The sequence below is a fragment of the Amia ocellicauda genome, chromosome 16 (genome assembly GCF_036373705.1).
Source record: "Amia ocellicauda isolate fAmiCal2 chromosome 16, fAmiCal2.hap1, whole genome shotgun sequence".
NCBI lineage: Eukaryota > Metazoa > Chordata > Actinopteri > Amiiformes > Amiidae > Amia > Amia ocellicauda.
The window spans coordinates 12,494,918-12,514,819 of NC_089865.1; the positions used below are offsets into that span (position 1 = coordinate 12,494,918).

Here is a 19,902-nt window from a genome sequence, read left to right on the forward strand (position 1 = left end):
ACTTAATCACACTTAGCTACAATCAACAACTCATTCCCATTCTCCCTTAAAGATTATGAAGATGCATAACCATTTATCCATAACCTTTCATTTTCAGGATGTATTTGTATTTTCTGTATCACTACTTCTGAAATACTCCAAGCATATATTCTCTTGCCTCAACAGAATTATCTGTCATAAACATACAAAGTGCTTTTTTGTTTGTCTGTTTATAAAGTAAAAGGTAACAGATTAAAAACTAGTCAGATATGAGCAACTCAACTGGGAAGTACAGGTCCTGTTTACAGCCTGTACCTGCAGTGCTGCTGTTTCAGCCACACCTGAGGCAGCTAAGCTACATGTCAAGGCAAACTTAATCAACATTTCTAGGCGTGGACATGCTTCCCTGATGTGTCTGGTAGTGATTACTATGTGACATTTCAGGCCTAGAGGGGGAATTTAAAGATGCCTGCTTTTCTGTAACCATGTTTTCCTGAGTACAAAGTAACAGTGCATTCATATGCCAAGCAAAACTGCCTTTTTTGGGTCCATGCATATATCCCAAAAAAGCAAGGCGCCTTAAACAGCTGCATTCATACACTGTACAGTAAACTGTGTCAGCTGTTTGTGTACAGTTTGTATAGGAGCAAGAGTGAAAGAGAAAAGACAATTCAAGTTTTGATATTTGTTTAGATATGATTAGTAGATCTGTTAGTTTCAGATGCTACAGTGCCGTCAGTGTATTAATCCCCATTTCAGATCCTGTGTGTGAGTACATAAAGGTGGTTATGACTGTGGCAGGTAAGGCCAGGACACTGCATTTCTGTGAACACTGTTAGGTACACTATGACGCATAAGGGCGTGAGGGGCGCGGCGCTGTGCGTTACCTGGTTAAAACCCTAAACCCCTGCAGATTCAGGGAAACCGGGCAGACAGAGCAGTTGGACAGCCTTGATACACCACGCAATGGCCAAGTGGCTTTTTCTCCAAGGGGGGCTCATTTGTCTTCTCCAATGGACATCTATTTCGGCTTTCAACCTTGATACACAGAACGTCCTGAGAAGAAACGGAGAGCGCGGGAGCTTGTTCGGCTTCTCCCTCGCCATGCATAGGCAGCTGCAGCCCACCGATAAAAGACTGTAAGTTTGGTATATGTTATATAAATTATAGTATGGATTTTTTTGGCATCTTGTATGTGTCTTTCGTTGATTTATTTTACAATAGTGAGCTCTGTATAACTGTTCAAATCTTTTTTTGGGAGTATGTAAACTATGGCTTACCTGGGCAGGTTGTCACTTGTTCGGAGGCAGCAGGTTCTTTGCACAGATCCCTGGGGTAAACGATGCAATGTTGACCACTGCCTAGGAAATACCCAGCTTTAAAAGATACATTTATACACAGGCTTTGAAATCTTGAAGACTTTTCTAACGCATGGAATATATTTTCTCTGAGGACCGTTTATTGTGTGCTCCCTATTTTCAGGTATATTTCCCACAGGTCCACTTGAACGTCAAGTAAAGTCAATTTGACGGTCAATACTTGCATGAAAAGAGCTGCATCTCCCCAACCACAATAGCTGGCGTCTTCAAACCAAATTGAATTGAAGCAAGACCAATTGTGATTTGTTTCACAGCCTCTGGTTTACCTGTGAATAAGTTGTGAAAAACAGTAACATACCGCGAATATCCACCACCGTGCCGACATCAGTGATCATTCATTTACAGACAAGTTGTTTAATGGAATCACAGTTAACAAAGCCATGAGACGATGACTTTAAATGTGGGGATTTTATTGCAGACATCTTGCACGTTTTTTCATTGGATTTACAGTTTTTAGCCCAAATAGTCAAAACAATTGGGAGACCGATGTGTGGCAAGATTTTCCTAAATATGCCGTCCATAAATCAGATAATGATAGGTTACAGTAGATTGTGATGACTGAAGTTTGGATGCGTCATAAAATCCAAAATATAATTTGCTCAATAGAAGAAACAAGAAGAGGATTCTTCTTTATGGTGGTGCTTGGTTTGGATCGCATTTGTGCATTGGCTGTAAAATTGTAGACCCACTTTGGTCATCATTTGTAAATATCGTTAATATTATTAATGCTGTGAAATGCTTAACAGAGCTTCAGAGTAGCATAGAATGGTAGATGTCCTGCACATATCAGTTATAAATGAATAAGTACCATTGGTTCACTAAATGCTTACAGAAAAGCTCCCCTGTGATTTAACATTCACAACCTATGAAACAAAGCACTGGGGAAACGTTTTGTATTCAAATTGCATTCGATTTCATTCTTATTTTAAACCAAATAATTAAAATGTTCTGATTGTAAATGGAATGGAAGTTATTTCTGACCAGTTCACATAACCCTCTGAACCAGCCTAAAACCATTCCCGAGTACAAGCATGTGCTTTAGTATACAGGTCAGTACATTATTCTGCTGCTGCTTCCCACAGCACACATTGGTTCCAGAAAATGTGGTGCAACCTTCTTTACAAAGGCCTTTGATGATCAATGCCCTGTTGTATCTATATCAGCTATAAAGAAAGTATTCAGTAATAAAAAATGGGTGAACATATTTTGAGAATGTTATGCACGGTATAGGAATTAAGAATTTGACTATATTTTTCAGCTTCCAGATAGGAAACTTGTTACACATTTACAGTGGGTGTTGGCTCTGTGTAACCCGTGAATCATATCCTTAGACACACCCTACAGCAAGTCAGGCATACGCTGTTGGAGAGCACTAGCCAGGCCTCAAACAAACATGCCTTGCAGGTCTGTACTTTTCAGGTGGCTGTGAGCGAAGGAGGGGAACTGTGCGCACGCAGCATGCCAGGGCCCGTCTTGGGGAGAGAGAATATTTAACGTGGAGGAGTTGGGTTGAAGCCAGAGGCTGCTAGCTGTAGCATGTTAGTGGCTTACAGAACCTGCATAAGCCTAGCAGGACAAGTGAATAACAGCTTTGCATGAGATCTGCAAGGTATTGATAGTTTCCTTTAACAATAGTCACATTCTGTGTGGTACAATTACTTTTTAATTACTTTGATTAATGTTGCCATGCATGCAACTGGTAAAGTCCTCTGGTAGGATGTGAAAACCAAGCTTTCTGTATTAAACTCTCTTTTGCTGGAAAAAAGACTATTGGCATTATAATTGTTGCTTTCCCCTTGAGTCTTATTTCAAAGCCTGTCTTCCCCCTGGTAGTGTCACTGAATTTGTGGTTCTTTTTCAGTTAATTTTACTGAAGGAGGTTGCAAAATAGATGCAGATTGGGAGAGTAATGATAGGAACCATTTATACTTTTTTAAACAGTTGCAATGGGGTATATTTTTGTAGATTTGTCTTCTTCTGTCTAAAGTGGACATTCTGCTCTATTTATGCATCTAAAAATGTAACTTTGCCCGAGCTATTCTCAGAATCACCATCTGTGATCTGCAGTTAATGCTCGCCTAGAGTACTTAACCTTCGGTAGCCACCAACATGCAGTATAAAAGTTTCTTCCTCTGCTTTTCAAACCGATTAATACTATTAAACAGTATTAAACAGGTCAGGTAGCACTGCCAGAGGAGGGCTGAGATCAGAGTTTATATCGCCAGTCTAATTTAAAACACAACATGTGGCTTATGGAGACATTGCCAGAGATTCTGCAGTATGCATCTGAGACCCATTCACTACAGGGTATTTTCAGGTAAGGAAACTTAAAAGAAGAAACAAGGTTGTCTAAAATTTGGTATCAAATCAAAACTGTATAGCAGTAAAACAGTAGCAAAGTGTGCTATAGTGATTGTGTGAATATAACATTAAATGCAAAACTGAAGAGAATTTGGGAAACACATGCATTTCAAATTTATCTTGAGTGGAAAATTGTATATATTTGGTTGTTTCTAAGATATGCTTAATCTGGTATTTAATGTTAGAATTGATTTTGGCCTGGACTTGCTTGCATGAGCGTGACCTATCTTTGGAGAAAATTGAAATGAGCTGAAATTGTTTACCCAAACCAAGAGTGCAGAATTTCTTAGGTGTAATTATATATTATGGTCTGTCTGCTTCAAATGTGAATGTCTGTTTGAATCTAGACTAGACAGCTATGAAGACCAGTGTTTCGAGTGTATTAATGATAGGACTGGCATTTCTCAATATGCTGCTTGGTTGAGATCTTTGGAGATTTTAAGGAACTATAAATGTGCTTAGGAGATGTAAGAAAGGGTGCGCAAACTGGTACTCCATTTTTTAATTAATTAAATCACCATAGAATGTATTGATATTGAATAGATCCTTAGTGCTCTATATTGTGAAGTAATCAAGGGTCGTGTAGAACTTGGGAAGGGAGGCCAACAAAGTTCCCCATAGGAAGGAAACAAAACAAAGGTGGGCCTAGAACTAGAACTGAATGTCCAGAATACATATGATGTGACAGAATCCCAGTTATTGACTCTGCTACCACCATATATTCTGATTTGAATTTTGGCAATGATGAGCTCATAAAGATTCTGTGTACACCTTTATTTCTGTCTTTTTCTTCAAAGTTCAATTCTTAGATGGAACAGTGCTAGGTAGCCGAAACTCAAAGCCTTGATTACTGAGTATATATTTTGTAATCCCAATAAAAATAGTAAAATCACTGACCATGTTTCATGCCTGATTTGTGATGACCATTTTTAATGGTTTAGATTGATTGACCTAGACAATCATCTTGCTGGGGGCTGTGGGGGGGGGGGGCTATGTGATTTATTTAAGTAGAATGTAATTGGTTGTTGCTCTCATTGTTTCTGTGTTTTGTATTTTCAGATTGCTAGTTGGAGCTCCTCGTGCCAAAGCCTTAAAGAATCAGAAAGCCAATATAACAGGAGGACTCTACAGCTGTGAGTTTACAGCACTGTCAGAAGACTGTAAGCGTGTCGATTTTGACAATGAAGGTAAGCATTTCACATGTCTTTTAGTGGAACCATAGAGAAATGTGTAATTGTTCATGTCTGATAAGACACAATTTTAACTAGTCATACAGTGCTTTCCGAAAGTATTCAGATACTTCCTACTGTGTCCCAATTCGTGAAGTTACAATATGATGCATACACATTTTTGAAGACTAAAGACTTTTAATATAAGTTACAGTAAATGTTAGCAAAAACTAAATAGAAAAAATGAAATACTTGATGCCCCTCAAAACTCAATATTTGGTGCCCCTTTGTCAGCATTTAAGTATTTTTGGATAAGTCTACCAACTTTTCACACCAGCTTGATGCAATTTTTGCCATTCTTCTTGGGAGATTTGTTCAAGCGCTTTCAAGTTGCTTGAGGATGGCTTACATATAGCAGTTTCCAAGTCTTTCCAAAGATTGGATTCGACTGTGCCACTCACGGACATTCACTTTCTAATTCTTCAGCCACTCCAGTGTAGCTAAATCATCAGTTATGTCTTTAGCAGACTGATACAGGTTTTCCTGTAGTATTTGTCTGTAGTTTGCTCCATCCATATTTCATTCAATCCTAATGAGCTTTCCAATCCCTGCTGAGAAGAAGCATCCCTATATCATGATGCTGCCACCACCATGCTTGACTGTAGGGATGGTGTTGGCTGGTAGATGTACTATATATAACGCTTGGCATTTAAAAGTTTTCTGACCACAACACCTTTTGCCACATTGTTGCAAGATCACTAAGGTGCTTAGTCATTATTTTCGGCATTTAAAAAAAAAAGACAAAAAAGCCCTCTTGATTTTAGATTGCTTTTTGGTTCTTTTTGAGAGGTCAACTGGGTGGGATAATGAACGTTTCTTAATTGGAATATGCATTGCCTTGGAAATCTTCCATTTCTACCTGCATCCCAGTACATTATTTGTCATTTAGCAGACACTTTCTTATCCAGGGCGACATACATTTGTACCCATTTCTACAGCGGGGCATTTTACTGGAGCAATCTAAGTGAAGTACCTTGCTCAAGAGTACAACAGCAATGCCCCACCCGGCATTTGAACCCACATGAGTCCAGAGCCCTAACCACTACTCCACAGTGCTGCCTGTACCCACATGCATATATACCCTCCTTTAAAAACATATCAGTTCCCATTAATGTCCTGTTTAGTGCATGCCTGGAGTTTTAAACTGTCCTTCCCAACCTCAATCTCATGTTTGGGCTAGGTCTGGCCAGGTCAGGCTTATTTACTTTTTACTACATACATCTGTTGGTTTTTTTTTGGAACTCCTGAACATATCCTTATAACAAAAAATGTTGTCCTCTGTTTACTTTGTATTTTTAGATTTCCTTGTGACTAATTACTATTGGTGTGATATTGTAAAAAAGGAGCAATTGGTTTAATTAATAATTATGCATAACTGAGTTCTTCCTGAAGAATATTTTACAACCATGTATATATGGTGCCATATCTGAAATGACAGCATTCTACATTGCACTGATTACTGTGAGGATTAATTTAAAATTAATTTAGTTTAAATAGTTTTAACTGCTTTCTTCTATTCGTATCATCCTTTTAGCTGATATAAATGACGGCAAGGAGAACCAGTGGATGGGGGTGACTGTACAAAGTCAGGGACCAGGAGGGAAGATTGTTGTAAGTGAAGTACAGAGTCGCAGACTGAAAACGCCTTATTTTATCAAGTTAAATATGTCTATATATGAGGCATATTTAACTTGTCACAATCTGTGTTTTAATGGGGGTGGAAGCTGATGTGTTTGGACTGTGTGTTGTTTGTAGACATGTGCCCATCGCTACCAGACATGGCACTCTGGGAGCACGGAATCACGTGACATCAATGGCCGCTGCTACGTACTGAGCCAAAATCTCAAGATTGAGGACCCTGATGAAGACGGCGGTCGTTGGCAATTCTGTAAAAGCAGAACACGTGGCCATGAGGGCCTTGGATCATGCCAAGTGGGCTTGTCAGTGACCTACGCAAAGGATTTCCCTTATATCATATTTGGAGCACCAGGTGCCTACAACTGGAGAGGTAGGAGTGCAATACTGAAATACTACACCTGTTCTTGAGACAAATTGAGAATTGCTTTCTCACAGCTTCCCTTTGAATCATTTGAGATTCTAAAAAGTGCATTTTATTCCAATACAATATGCATGACATTCGGAAATGAAAATATGTATACATGGTTATTAAAGCATTCTTTAAACCTGAACGTAAATGATTAGCTCCCTTATGTAGTGGCTGAACAGTTTCTGCTATTCCATATATATCTAAATTCTGCTGACCTCTGCAGGTTGAGAACAGAATTACAGTTCCTTTAGACACAAGCATTCTTCATGCCTGGGATGCTTGCTCCATTTTAATTTGACTTTTAAAATTCTCAGATCTCTAAGCCTTTCACACTTTTTTGGATTCTCTAGTAAAGCAATTAGTTAGTTAACGGTCACCATCATCAATGTATCTGATTTCCACCCTCCTCCCCATGCATTAAGTTTTAAGCTTTGGGTTTCTCATTACTGTTACCTGTCTTTATTTAATGACATGATGTTTCCTCCAACAAACGTTTCACCATGAACATCACCTCCACCTCTCCAGGGATTGTACGAGCAGAGCTAAACAGCACACTTGACTTTGATGAAAAGGCTCCTTATGAAGGTCCAAAACAACAAGAAGTGCCAGATAGCAGTTACATAGGTAGGTTGTGTGAAAAGAATAGATGTCAATCACTGTAGAGGATAGAGTTTGAACATCTTTGACCATTTACAATGTGGACATGTGCTATGTGATGTTTTTCCCAGTATGGTTCAACACTGACTGATTTAAACAAAAAAATGTGATCAGTTTATACAAAAAACTTGCAAAATTACAGTCATTTCCATGTCACCATTGCATTTATTTTTTGGGGATATTTTATCTTCAGAAGGAACTTAATTTATTCTTAGGCTATATTATAATAATTAATATTAAGCAAATAAACATGTTAATGAACCTAACTGTAAGTAGGAAGAACTTTAAATGTGTCTAATCCATGTTTACTGCAGTACCATCACTACACGGGACCATGTGTTCTCCTTGGACCCAGGAGGACCCCCTACTCTGCTGATTTCTGTTCCAACTGACCTCTCAATTACTTAATTGACCCTTTAATTTAACTAATAATTTCCTAAATCACAGCCTTTTAAGTATTTTAAACCGTGGAGGTTTTAAGTTAAGTATAGAATTGTTTAAATAACCTATTAAAGAACCAACTATTTTATTACACAATTTAAAAAGTCAAATCTAAGCAGCTTGTTACTTCAATTACGGTTCAATTACATAATCGAGAGCTCAATTGGAACAAAAAACTGCAGGGTAGGGGGTCCTCCTGGACCCGGATTGGGAACTCCTGTCCTAGGATATATAACAACTTAAACATAAACAGTAGGAACTTAAAATACATTTTATAGTATAAGTAATCTAGTTTACTTTCCATTGATAAAAATGCAACATAAATGTGTCATTGCTGTTTAAAATGATTGGTGATAAAATGGCAGTAGTTAATAGCCTAATACATAAAAAATACAATTTGTCCAATTAGTGTCAGTTCAACATAATTAAAATATCTCAAAATACACGATTAGTGACAATATTGACACAGGTTAAACTAATTCCACAACAATTCACCTTGTCACATTAAAATCATGAGACCTTTTAATAGTTATTGACTGGCCTCTTATAAGTACAAATACATATATTCACCCTGAAAAAATCGATAAGGAGAGTCTCCCTGACAGTGTCCCACAACGTTTTTGTACATTTGTATTTTCCATTATTGTAACGACATGTAGAATGGTGTCCCCTCAGCTTTATTCCAGCACTGCATTTAAACTCGGAGTGCTTCAGAACACACACTCTGTAAAGTGTATTAGAGTTCTACAGAACATACACTGAATTATCATATCGTTTTCGTTCTCCCTCCCTGCCCTGGCTCCCCATTGCCTTCCGCTCCTCCTGCAGCCGTGGCACTGATGTTGCTTGTGCTAGACTCACAATCATGTCGGTTGTGCTGTCGTTGCCTCTTTCTGCTACTCTGTGGCATCCTCCTCCATGTACCCCTCTGAATTTCCTGGGAGTATGTACATCTCATCTGGAGGAAAAAGGGCATAGTTACAGGTTGAGCATGGTGTGTGATTCCTTGGTTTTGTTGTTTCAGGGTTCTCCCTGGACTCTGGGAAGAGCATTACCAAGAAGGATCATCTAACAATCGTGGCTGGAGCACCAAGAGCCAACCACAGTGGAGCTGTTATGCTGCTGAAGACACTGCCCAAAATGCTTTCTCCAGAGTACATTATTGAAGGAGAAGGGCTGGCGTCATCCTTTGGCTATGATGTAGCTGTGATTGACCTCAATGCAGATGGGTATGTTGAACAGTGCTTAAATAATAAATAAAAATGTGATACAATTTAAGTGCAACTTTGTTAACGCCGTGTTCTGGCCGATGGGTGTCCTGTTCCACTGAGATTATTTTAATTAGGTTATAGCTAAGACTCCTTCAGATGTGCTGGAAAACAATTCAGACATTCATGTAATCTGTTCAGTAAGATGTTGGGAGGTTTATGTCCCTAAGACAATCAGTCAGAGTCCATCGTGGCATACCTAATTACAGAGTCACAGTGTATGATGTGCAAAGGAAAGTCATGGTGTGGCTGCATGTTAATTGTCTGTGCTGTACTGTGGCTATCAGTCCAGAACCCATTAAAAAACATCAGTTGGTAAGAAAAGGAAAAAAAATCTTGCGTAAGCGTCACCTCACTGACTTAAGGAGACTGAACTGAAACGTGGCATAGTTTAAGACAGTAAAGACAGAGTAACATCTTCCTCTTGAGGAAAAGGAAAAGGATTCAAAAGTTGTAACTTTTGCTGTTCAGAATGGGGTTTTCAGAAAATGAGCCTGTGAGACTGAAACAATAGTGTATGGAGGACAGAACTGGGAAAGTGGAAAACTGCCTTTTGGCATATGGAAATATTTAATGTTATCTCAAAATATACATGTCTTTTCCTGTGCAATAGGTTAGGAGGGTGCTAATGTATAAATAAATTACATAACGGTGCTGATTGAGTTTGTGTGTGTGTGTGTGTGTGTGTGTGTGTGTGTGTGTGTGTGTGTAATGGTTAACTTTCCTCTCTAGATGGCAAGACATTGTTGTGGGAGCTCCACAGTTTTTTGTCAAAGATGGAGAAATTGGTGGAGCAGTCTATGTTTACATCAACAATGAAGGAAAATGGGACAGAATCAAACCCATCCGCCTGGATGGAACCAAAGATTCGATGTTTGGGCTGGCAGTTGAAAACATTGGAGATATTAATCAGGATGGGTATCAAGGTAGGGAACATTATAGTAACTTTTATTACAAATATTACTTTAACTGCTTCTGCTTTGTGAGCTGTTACTGCCACTGTCTGCATTCTGACAATCTGTCTTTCACACAGATTTCGCAGTTGGTGCACCCTATGATGATGATGGTTCAGGAAAGGTATTCATTTATCATGGGTTTAAAGAACAGTTCATCACCAATCCAACACAGGTATGCAGCCAATATATAATGACTGTGCCAATGCCATCCTTTTAATCTCCTGTTTTTGGGCATCTTATCATTTCTGAATATTGATCTGCAGTAATACAATTATTATTTTGATTTCAGACCCTCAGTGGAAAAGGCCACAGTGTTCAATTATTCGGCTATTCCCTGGCAGGGAATATGGATTTGGATTCAAATTCATATCCTGATATTGCCATTGGCTCACTATCAGATGCTGTACTGCTTTACAGGTATGTGTGTGTACATATATTTGTGTGTGTATATATATAAGCGTTTCTTTTGTCTCCCCAAAACAAAATGTTTTCTTTCCTGTCTTTCAGGACAAAGCCAGTTATAAGCATTAATAAGGAAATAGAAATAACACCTAAGAAAATTGACCTGACAAATAAAAACTGCGGTGACAGTATATGGTAAGACATATGATTAAAAAGCACTGAATGTTCTGCACACCTCATTGTTTTAGAAAGGGCAAAGAGCCTTTTCTGTTTTTGTAAGACCCTCTGACACAATAATGCTCATGTTCTTTGGGTCAGTGTTGTTTTTTGTTCATTCTTCAAAACTATGGTAAAGTGTGAATCTCATTCATTTTCATTCAATTTTTTTAGCATGGATATAAAAGCATGTTTTTTTTACACTGCCAATCAAAAAGACTACAGCCCTAAACTGAGTGAGTATATACATATATACATTTTTTCCCATAATTTAAAGATTAGCAAGTTGTCAATGGAAGCTGACATCCTAACATTATGTTTTGCTTTCTGATAGCTGTTGCCTACATATTTGATGCTGAAGAGGAGAGGAGGAAACTGAATATGCAATCAAGAGTAATTTTTACTGATAGAAATGCAGATGATCCAGGCTATCGATCTACTGGAACTTTGGAATTGAAAGGGCAGGGTCTGCGGCAATGCGTTTCCAAAAGAATAAGGCTGATGGTAAAGTTCATTTAAGATAATTGTTTATGCTATATTTTGATATGCAGGGACAAGGACATTTCTTTGAAAATCAATGATCTCTGATTTGTTTTGGTTCATTTTTTTTTGTAGCATTTCAAAACTCTTGTTTGTTTTCAATAATCATATTTTCTCTCCACCACCCTCCCCTTTTATTTTAGGATAACATCAGGGATAAACTGCGGAGTATTCCCATATCTGTTTCGGTCGCAATCCAGCCAGCCAGCCGCAGAAAGAGACAACTGGGAAACGGAGTACCAGAGCTGGGTCCGGTCCTCAATGCAAACGAGTCAAACCAAAAGGGATCGAAGGTATTGTTTCACAGTGGATAGAATAACTGTAATTTCCTTTATGAGCTGTGTGTGGTCTTGCCAATCAATAGAATATCTAACTCATGGCTTCCAAATCAAGTTATATATAATAATAGGCTGTATTTAGGCTATTGCCAAAAATGGTATATTATTATAACATGCCCGGGGTTGGGCTGTGATTCAGTGTTGATAGGTCCTACAACTCTTGTACAGCATATCAATGTTGGGCTGTGCTGTTGGAGATGCCAGGTTCAAACATCCATGTGTACGCCATTACATAGTTTTTTTTGTTTTTTTTAATAATTTAGACTAATGTCATATTCAGTGTTTAGCAATGGGAAATGCAGTTTAGCTTTAGCTATGTATTTTTGTGACATAAATACATTTTCAAACACAATTGTCTTGAGTTTAAATTACCAAAAAAATGACAAGAAAAGTATTCTGAAGAAAAAATTTCACTATACTACTAAAATGTACTTAAAAAATATAATATGCTGCAAACAATTACTCAGATTTCCTAGTTGAGGTGAGGTCTGGCCCTCTTCAATTACTTCACTTGAACCTAATCCTTGGAACCAAACTAAAGCTGGGGATCAGCTAGTCTCCACTTATTTTTTTGTTGCAATGGGTACTTAGTATGCTGCTGGGGATGATCCCAAGATAGTACCATACTAGCTCTGTACTAACTCTAACTTGTTGCAATTGACAGTGAAATAGTATACAGCAAATAATAAATGACACCCATTTGTTTTCTGTTTCAGGTACAATTTGTAAAAGAAGGTTGTGGGAGTGACATCTGCCAGAGTAACTTAAGTATCTCCTACATGTTCCGCTATAAAGAGCCCAACCAAGAAGGGTTTTCTCTTCTTCCCATGTAAGCAAGTGTGCAAAAAGAGGGCAATTATACTGTTAAGACAGAATAGTTAGGGATGAGACTGAATAGTCTTATTGACAAGTGAATCTAATATTCAGTATACATTGATTTTAATTTAAAGCCGGTACTGCTGATTGGCTCTCTATATCGCAGTAATAAGGATTGTCAGGAGGGTGGGATTTGTTATTTATTGCCTGTGATTGGCTAAATTAGAATGTTCCCTTGGCTAACTTTGGCTTCCTCTCAAAAAAGGAGACTATTTGAATAGTCGTCAATAGCAGCTGTGGAATCAAACTAACGGTTTAAAATAGCAAAGTACTGTTTTTTTTTATTTGTAATTTTTGTGAGATGTATTCCTATGTAGATCCGAGTATGTACTGTTCAGGTACATTTATGAAGCATGTATTTTGTATGCTCATGACAGCTTTGTTTTTGTTTTTTTTGCGTGAAAAGAATGTCCATTTGTCTTTTAGAGTGAATGGCCTGCCAGAGATCTCTCTCAGTGACCAGAAAGACATTGCTCTGGAAATAACAGTGACTAACATTAATGGGGATGATGCTCATGAAGCTAGGCTTGTGGCAACGTATCCAGATAGTCTCACCTACTCCTCTGCACGTACTCTTTCGGTGAGTGAAATGTGTAACCACTATATCTCAATGGCTTTCTGTGCTTTTTATTTTTTTATCCAATTCTAAAACTGCTGAATTATATTTTCACAGGAAAAGGATGTGTTCTGTAATGCAAATTTGAATGGATCACGTGCAGAATGTGACCTGGGTAATCCATTCAAGACAGATTCAAAAGTAAGTTTTGTTAAACTCCTACGGTTCAGTTTTTCCATCATTATTTTGTCTAAATTTAAACGCAAACTACATGGCACATTTTAGAAATAATAATAAGTCCCAGTGTCGGTTATGTGAACATGTTTGATTATTGAATACATTTAAATTTACACTGAATGTAAAAATTTAAATAATGCATTTCCAAATATTTATCTAAAATATATAACTTTTCTTTCAGATTACATTTTTATTGATATTGAGTACTGCAGGGGTTTCTTTGGAGACAAAACAACTTGAGATTGACCTTATGCTTGAAACGTAAGAAAGCATCTCCTATTTGCATTTAATTACTGTAGGGAATGCTCTGGCTTTGAGCATACTTTACAGGGCTGGTTCTGAGGAATTGTTAATTAAGGAATATTTTGTCCTGCTTTTTGCTTAAAAAAAGAACAGAAAAAGAAAATGTCTAAAATTGTTTTGCATTTGATACTTGTATCCCCCCACCCCCCATCAGAGTTACCCCCAGAAATTAGCATATGTTAAACACAGTTACATCTACTTCACCTGAATTCTCTCTCTACTCTCGATCCTGCAGGACAAGTGAACAGAAGAGTCTGGCTCCAGTTAAAGCAAAGGCCAATGTGGTAATTGAGCTGCTTCTAACATTGTCCGGGTGAGCAGAATTCTGTGCTTTTCTTATAGAAATTGGTTGTTTTCAACATTCCTGTTTTTATGGAGGTGGGGATTCTAAAGATGTTAATTCAAGCAATTGTTGATTTTAAAATAATATTTTATTGAACAGTGGAGTTGATTGTTGTTGCATAAGTAGATTTTTTTATTTTAAACAGTAGAAAAGCAGAATAATTCCTTCTTTGACATTTGTTACAAATGTTGTTTTGTAAACTCTTTCTGAAATGACAAACTATTTAGATATTATTTAAATATACAATTTAAGACTCTGGAACAGCATAGTTTATATACAGAAGTTTGCACATCATTCTGTAATTTCTTTTCAGCAACTTGTTGCTGCATTAAAAAATGTTTCATCAACACAACACTCGCTATAATGTAGTGATGATTATTATTCTTTTGAGTTTCAAAATGAAACTTGGATGCAACAGATACATCAAAGATAATCTCAGTCAATAGCTAACAGACATTTAAGAACATTATTGGAATGCTATTTTAATTTAATCATAGTCATCCCAGTACTGCAACATAAAAAGACGTGTAAATTCAAACTTTCAGTCGTGCTGAAAAGTTGTTGTGTGAGAAAAAGCGCTTAGACACCTAAGATTTATTAAGTAAGTCCTCGGGCAGCAGTTCAATGCAAGTATTGTGAATGGTTGCGGTTTTATTTGCAGTGTGGCAAAGCCTTCACAGCTTTACTTTGGAGGGCAGGTGAAAGGAGAGAGTGCCATGGTGTCAGAAGATGATGTTGGCAATTTAATTGATTTTGAATTCAGGGTAAGTTTTTCTACTAATATTGAATATTGTCACTTTGCAACAGTTATTGTCCTGTTCTGCTCTTAGGATAATCTCTGGTTCCATGTAAACCTCCTGGAGGCTGAGGCCTGTTTTTACAATCACTAGAAGTATGGTATAATGATTTAATATAGATCCTGATAGTTTTATTTTATAGGATTTATGTAACAATTCAGAACTGAGAAGCAGAATGCATAGGGTGACCAGATTTCCAAAAGTAGAAATCAACTTATCACTTGTAAAAATTGTATTTGTTAAAAAAGTGTTAATTTCCAGATATCTGCTATTGTTTAATCTAGATGCCTTTCTTTTTTGAACAACGTGTTTACCAGAATGACAAATGTGCATTTCTTCATCCTGTATCATGATCCTGATTAACATTGAAAATAAGTTAAGAATCCCAGATATTTTCCATTCCATTCCTTCTGTTAATAAGTTAATATTTTTTGTGCTATCTTTTGTCTTCCTTCATAAGGTGATCAATTTGGGCAGGCCACTGAAATCATTTGGCAATGCTGCCCTAAATATTCAGTGGCCAAAAGCAAATCCTCAAGACAAATGGTTGTTGTACTTGGTGAAGGTTCATGGCAGTGGTCTGGAAAAAGTGTCCTGCACCCCTAGAGAAGAAATCAATAACCATAAATTAAAGGTATTTTTTTCAAATCTGCTGATTTGAATTAAACTCATCTAAAACTAAAGGAAATATGATGTAACTTTGACCTTTAAAGGCTTTTCAATTTTCGTGTCGATATGTACTTCTTTCATAGTATACTCGATATTTGGTGCCGTTAAATCATCCTGCTAAATTCATTTGATGCTCTTCATATTGAAGGATCTTTGACAAAGTTGGAAAAAGTGAGCTTGCTTATTTGTATTTATGAAGTATTTCCCTTTATAAATAATATTTAGTGTGTTATATACAAATTGTCCTACACAAAATAGAATAGTGTTCTCAGATGTAGCATGCTATAGCCCTTTGTCATCTTTGTTGCTCTTTTTAAAATGTTTGAACATCACTGTTTAGGAAGCAATATAAATATATGTAGGGGAAACTGGTTGTTGTGTGTTTTTACCAGAGTTAATGCTGAATAGCGTTTGTAACCCAATTCTTTGTTTCAGGAATCTACCAGCATTTCTAGGAGAAAACGTGAAGCTGATGGAGTGAAAACATCACAGGACGGAACATTCTCCCGTCTACTAGACAGGGAAAGGAAATATAAGACTCTGGTAATTATTTTTCCCTTTCTTTGTACTGTTGGTACATTTAAAGTCAAGTGATATATTGAATTAAAAGCCGCACCTAAAACTGTACAAGATTTTCACTAGCAACACTAAGTTTTCTATATCTTCTTACAATAAATTATTCTCGTTGCAGACTTGTGGTGAAGGAGCTAAGTGTGTAACTATGAGATGTCCGCTACAGGGATTAGACAGTAACGCATATATCACTCTTAGGTCAAGACTCTGGAACAGCACGTTCCTGGAGGTGAGTCATTACACTGCCTGGACTCTGGTGTTCAAGAGATCTACATCTTGTCCCCTTTAAAAGTTTCTCCCAATGCTTTTGAATTTCCCTTTTAAATTATATATTGATGACTGACTGGTTTTGTTAGAACATGCAGAAACTGTTTTTTATACATCTTAAATGTGTTAGAGCCACAACAAAATGTAATGGGAATCATAGTGTACATAAGCACGTTACAGGTGACGTAACCCCTCTGTAAAATTGGTATATTGATAAGCTTCCCGCATTGGGAGACATTTTACTTTTGGCATAGCAGGATTATCACTCTTCTAGGCGAACCTGAGTGCTACATGTACAATGGGATAATATTGACCTGTTTTTTTTCTTTCCCTTCCATCTATAGAGTTACTCAAAGCTGAATTATCTTGACATTCTTGTTAATGCCTCCCTCAGCCTTGATGATGTTTCTACTAAGAACACGGTGTCTAAAAATCTTGAAACTCAGGTACAACCATCACTACTCTCCAATCTTATCAAATAGTTATTTTCTCATTTAGTCTGTCTTGGGTTGAGGACATACGTGCACTGGTTTTACTGCTTCACTCGTCATAACATCTCGCCAAGCTGAATTTAAATGTCACAATGTATTGTCAGATATTTACCTTTCAGAGCCTGTATACATTTTTGTTTTTGTTCCTATATAGGTGAGACTGACGGTGTTTCCAGAGGCACGGGCACAGGCACAGTACAGTGGAGCTCCTTGGTGGATTATCCTACTTGCAATTCTCTTGGGAATCTTGATGCTGGGGCTGCTTGCCTTCCTGCTTTGGAAGGTAATGAAGAAGCAATGTTTGCGTTGCTATTAAGCGCTATTTTGATAAAAAATTGCTTGTTTTCAAGATAATCTTTGCAACAAATGTAAAAGACGGAGTTTTCTTCAATAACACAAATAATATTTGTTGTCTTTTGAGAAGCTAATTGATCTAGCAAGTAAAGCTGGTCCTTTTTAAGATTTAACTTGTAAGGACAGATTTACTTAATTGTTTAACGAGTACTATGTCTGATTCTTTGTGTTGAAGTCCATCAAAATGATGTAATGCCTTGCTCCCTTCTAGTGTGGTTTCTTCAAGTCCAAAAAAGATGTTGGATATCACAAGGCTGAGTACCATGTTCAACCATCTGACAAAGAAAGACTGACTGATGCATAGGGCCCATCTCTGCCTCCAGTCACTAGGTATAAAGATCAGTGAGCCTTTGGGTATAGACTTTGGCATGGTGTGGGGCTTAACAAAGACAAAGTTTTCTTGCAAATATTTTTCATTCATTAAACTAACATAAACAATGGCTTCTAAAATAATTAAGGATGCACAATATTGGATTTTTGCCGATATTCCATATGCCGATATTTATTTTAACCCTTTTTGGCCGATTGCCGATGCCGATACCGATATATACACTCCTTTTTTTAGCGTTGTCAAATGACTGAAGGAGAGGCTGCTGACAGATTTTTTCCAGTGGCTTTATTTCTTGCCTAAGTTTCAGAAACTCTTCGTGGTGTTCAGGTTGACGGCTCTTAAGATGCATAATTAAATTGGTAGTGTTAAAGGAGTGTGATTTTAACCCTCCTCGCATCACTGGTGCTTTACAAGCATTGCAATTTTTTTTTATCTGTTTCAGATACATCGCAACACTTCCACACAGAGGACATGCTGACGCTTGTTGCTGGCGCTCATAATAAAAATGTAGTGTCATGGCGTGCGCATAGTTAACACATCACCTTATTGGCCAGGCACATCAGCAGAAATGTTCATATCTGCCGATACCGATGTCGTGCTGATATCATTGTGCATGCCTAAAAATAATGCATTATCACATCAAGCTAAAATATTAAGGTATATTTTTCAAGCAGAGAATATTTTACGTTTATCAACTTACACGTTTCCATCAAAATTAACTAAGTCAAAAAGAGTGACCTGACCAGCCAACGTGTTGACATTAAAATCCTGATTCTGAATGTATTAATGGTAGAGGCCTATTACTTGACTGAACACTGAAGTGAAAATTAAAACCATTTGGTGAGAATTTGTATATGTAGATTTCTAGTCTTTTTCAATCTCTGCAGCTTCAAGCTTTTTCAGTGCCATATTAATCTTTCTTCTGCACCAAAGACACACGGCTGCCAAGGTCTTCAGACTCACACTGAACTGTTTATCCCAGTGTTTTTAAACGTGTCTTGATTCTCCAGGTTGCTGCTTTGCCGTCCTGACTTCCTCTTTTGCATAATGCTTTCCATTTTTATTTTATCAAGCATGTTTACTTTTTAAAAACAAATCTAATGTGTACTTCACTTTTACAAGCTATGTATCTGAAGTAATATAACTGACTTTTTTCTCCTTGCATTTAATCAGTATGAATGCTTTACGACAAGCATTACTATTTTGTTTAAAATGTTTTGAGTTTTTTACCATAATGTTCAACTCATTTTAAAGTTGTTTTTGTTATTCTTCTTTAGTGTGGATTTTTCAAACGTTCTAAGTACATTGACATTGTTCCTAAATACCACGCTGTAAGGATACGAAAAGAAGAGCATAAGTTTAAGGATGGGAAAACCAAACTTGACACACTGGAAAAAAAGCAATGGATGACAACATGGAATGAAAATGAAAGCTACTCTTAAGACTTTCTGTGACTTTGTTGTTGAAGTCCGAAGCATGGCAGTGCGTCCTGTGCATTTCAAATATTGGATCTAAACTCCAGAACATTCCTTACGACTGAAGTTCTTTATTTTTTGCACATGCAGAAGATCATACATCAAACAAACAGATATTTACAAATGCCCCTGATGGATACTCCACTGTTAACAGCTGTACATCTTGTTGAAATATGGAAATCACATCTACTTTCACTGCTTAAGTTATATTTTTAAAACTGTTCTTTAGCCACCACAAATATTTCTGTTTAGGGGATTTGGGTATAAACCTTTTGTCATAATTTTGAAATGACCATATGGTATGAAGTTTAGTGTTACAGCTCAGCAATAGCTGTGAATGTCATTGGTTGGCACATCCATATTTTTGTAGATATGGACATATCAGCTATAGCACCAAACTAAAACTTTTACAGCTTCTTAAATTAAGCTTTTTGATTAATCATTCATGTGTTCATCTGTTTTGTATGGATAGGCTGAAACATTTTGTATGTTTTGTATATATTTAAAAAAATGTGGTACAATCTGGTATTTAGTGTATCAGACTGTTCTTGCAAGTAATTATAGGCCAAAGATTAATATTGTTTTTAATATAAAAAAACACATTAAAAAAAGTAGTGTGAATTCAAATTATTTCCCAATGCACTCTGTAAGTTGAATGTATGTATGCATGTATTTGGCAGTCCATTCCCTTTCCCTTAAAAGGGAAGTAGTAACTGAGACCCCAGCCAGTCCAAAAGCAATATGTTTGCAAGTTTGGAAAGAACATGATACCGATTTACTCAGAACACAATGTTTACAGTATTTGGTTTTGTTCTTG

The 19,902-nt window shown here is 37.1% G+C and overlaps 1 protein-coding gene across 1 annotated transcript; it reads left to right on the plus strand.

Moving 5' to 3' along the window:
* Window positions 1–882: 882 nt before the first annotated feature.
* On the plus strand, window positions 883–19,018 carry LOC136711830 (integrin alpha-6). Its single transcript, XM_066688348.1, has 26 exons — window positions 883–1,118; window positions 4,779–4,906; window positions 6,483–6,559; window positions 6,704–6,956; window positions 7,521–7,619; window positions 9,118–9,322; window positions 10,094–10,287; window positions 10,395–10,489; window positions 10,607–10,734; window positions 10,825–10,914; window positions 11,110–11,171; window positions 11,270–11,439; window positions 11,619–11,768; window positions 12,530–12,642; window positions 13,116–13,269; window positions 13,363–13,446; window positions 13,664–13,743; window positions 14,021–14,098; window positions 14,790–14,892; window positions 15,386–15,559; window positions 16,030–16,137; window positions 16,286–16,396; window positions 16,779–16,880; window positions 17,080–17,208; window positions 17,491–17,609; window positions 18,888–19,018. Exons 1-25 carry the CDS (start codon window positions 946–948, stop codon window positions 17,581–17,583), a joined length of 3,153 nt encoding a protein of 1,050 aa, XP_066544445.1. The 5' UTR covers window positions 883–945; the 3' UTR covers window positions 17,584–17,609; window positions 18,888–19,018.
* The last annotated feature ends 884 nt before the right edge of the window (window positions 19,019–19,902 follow it).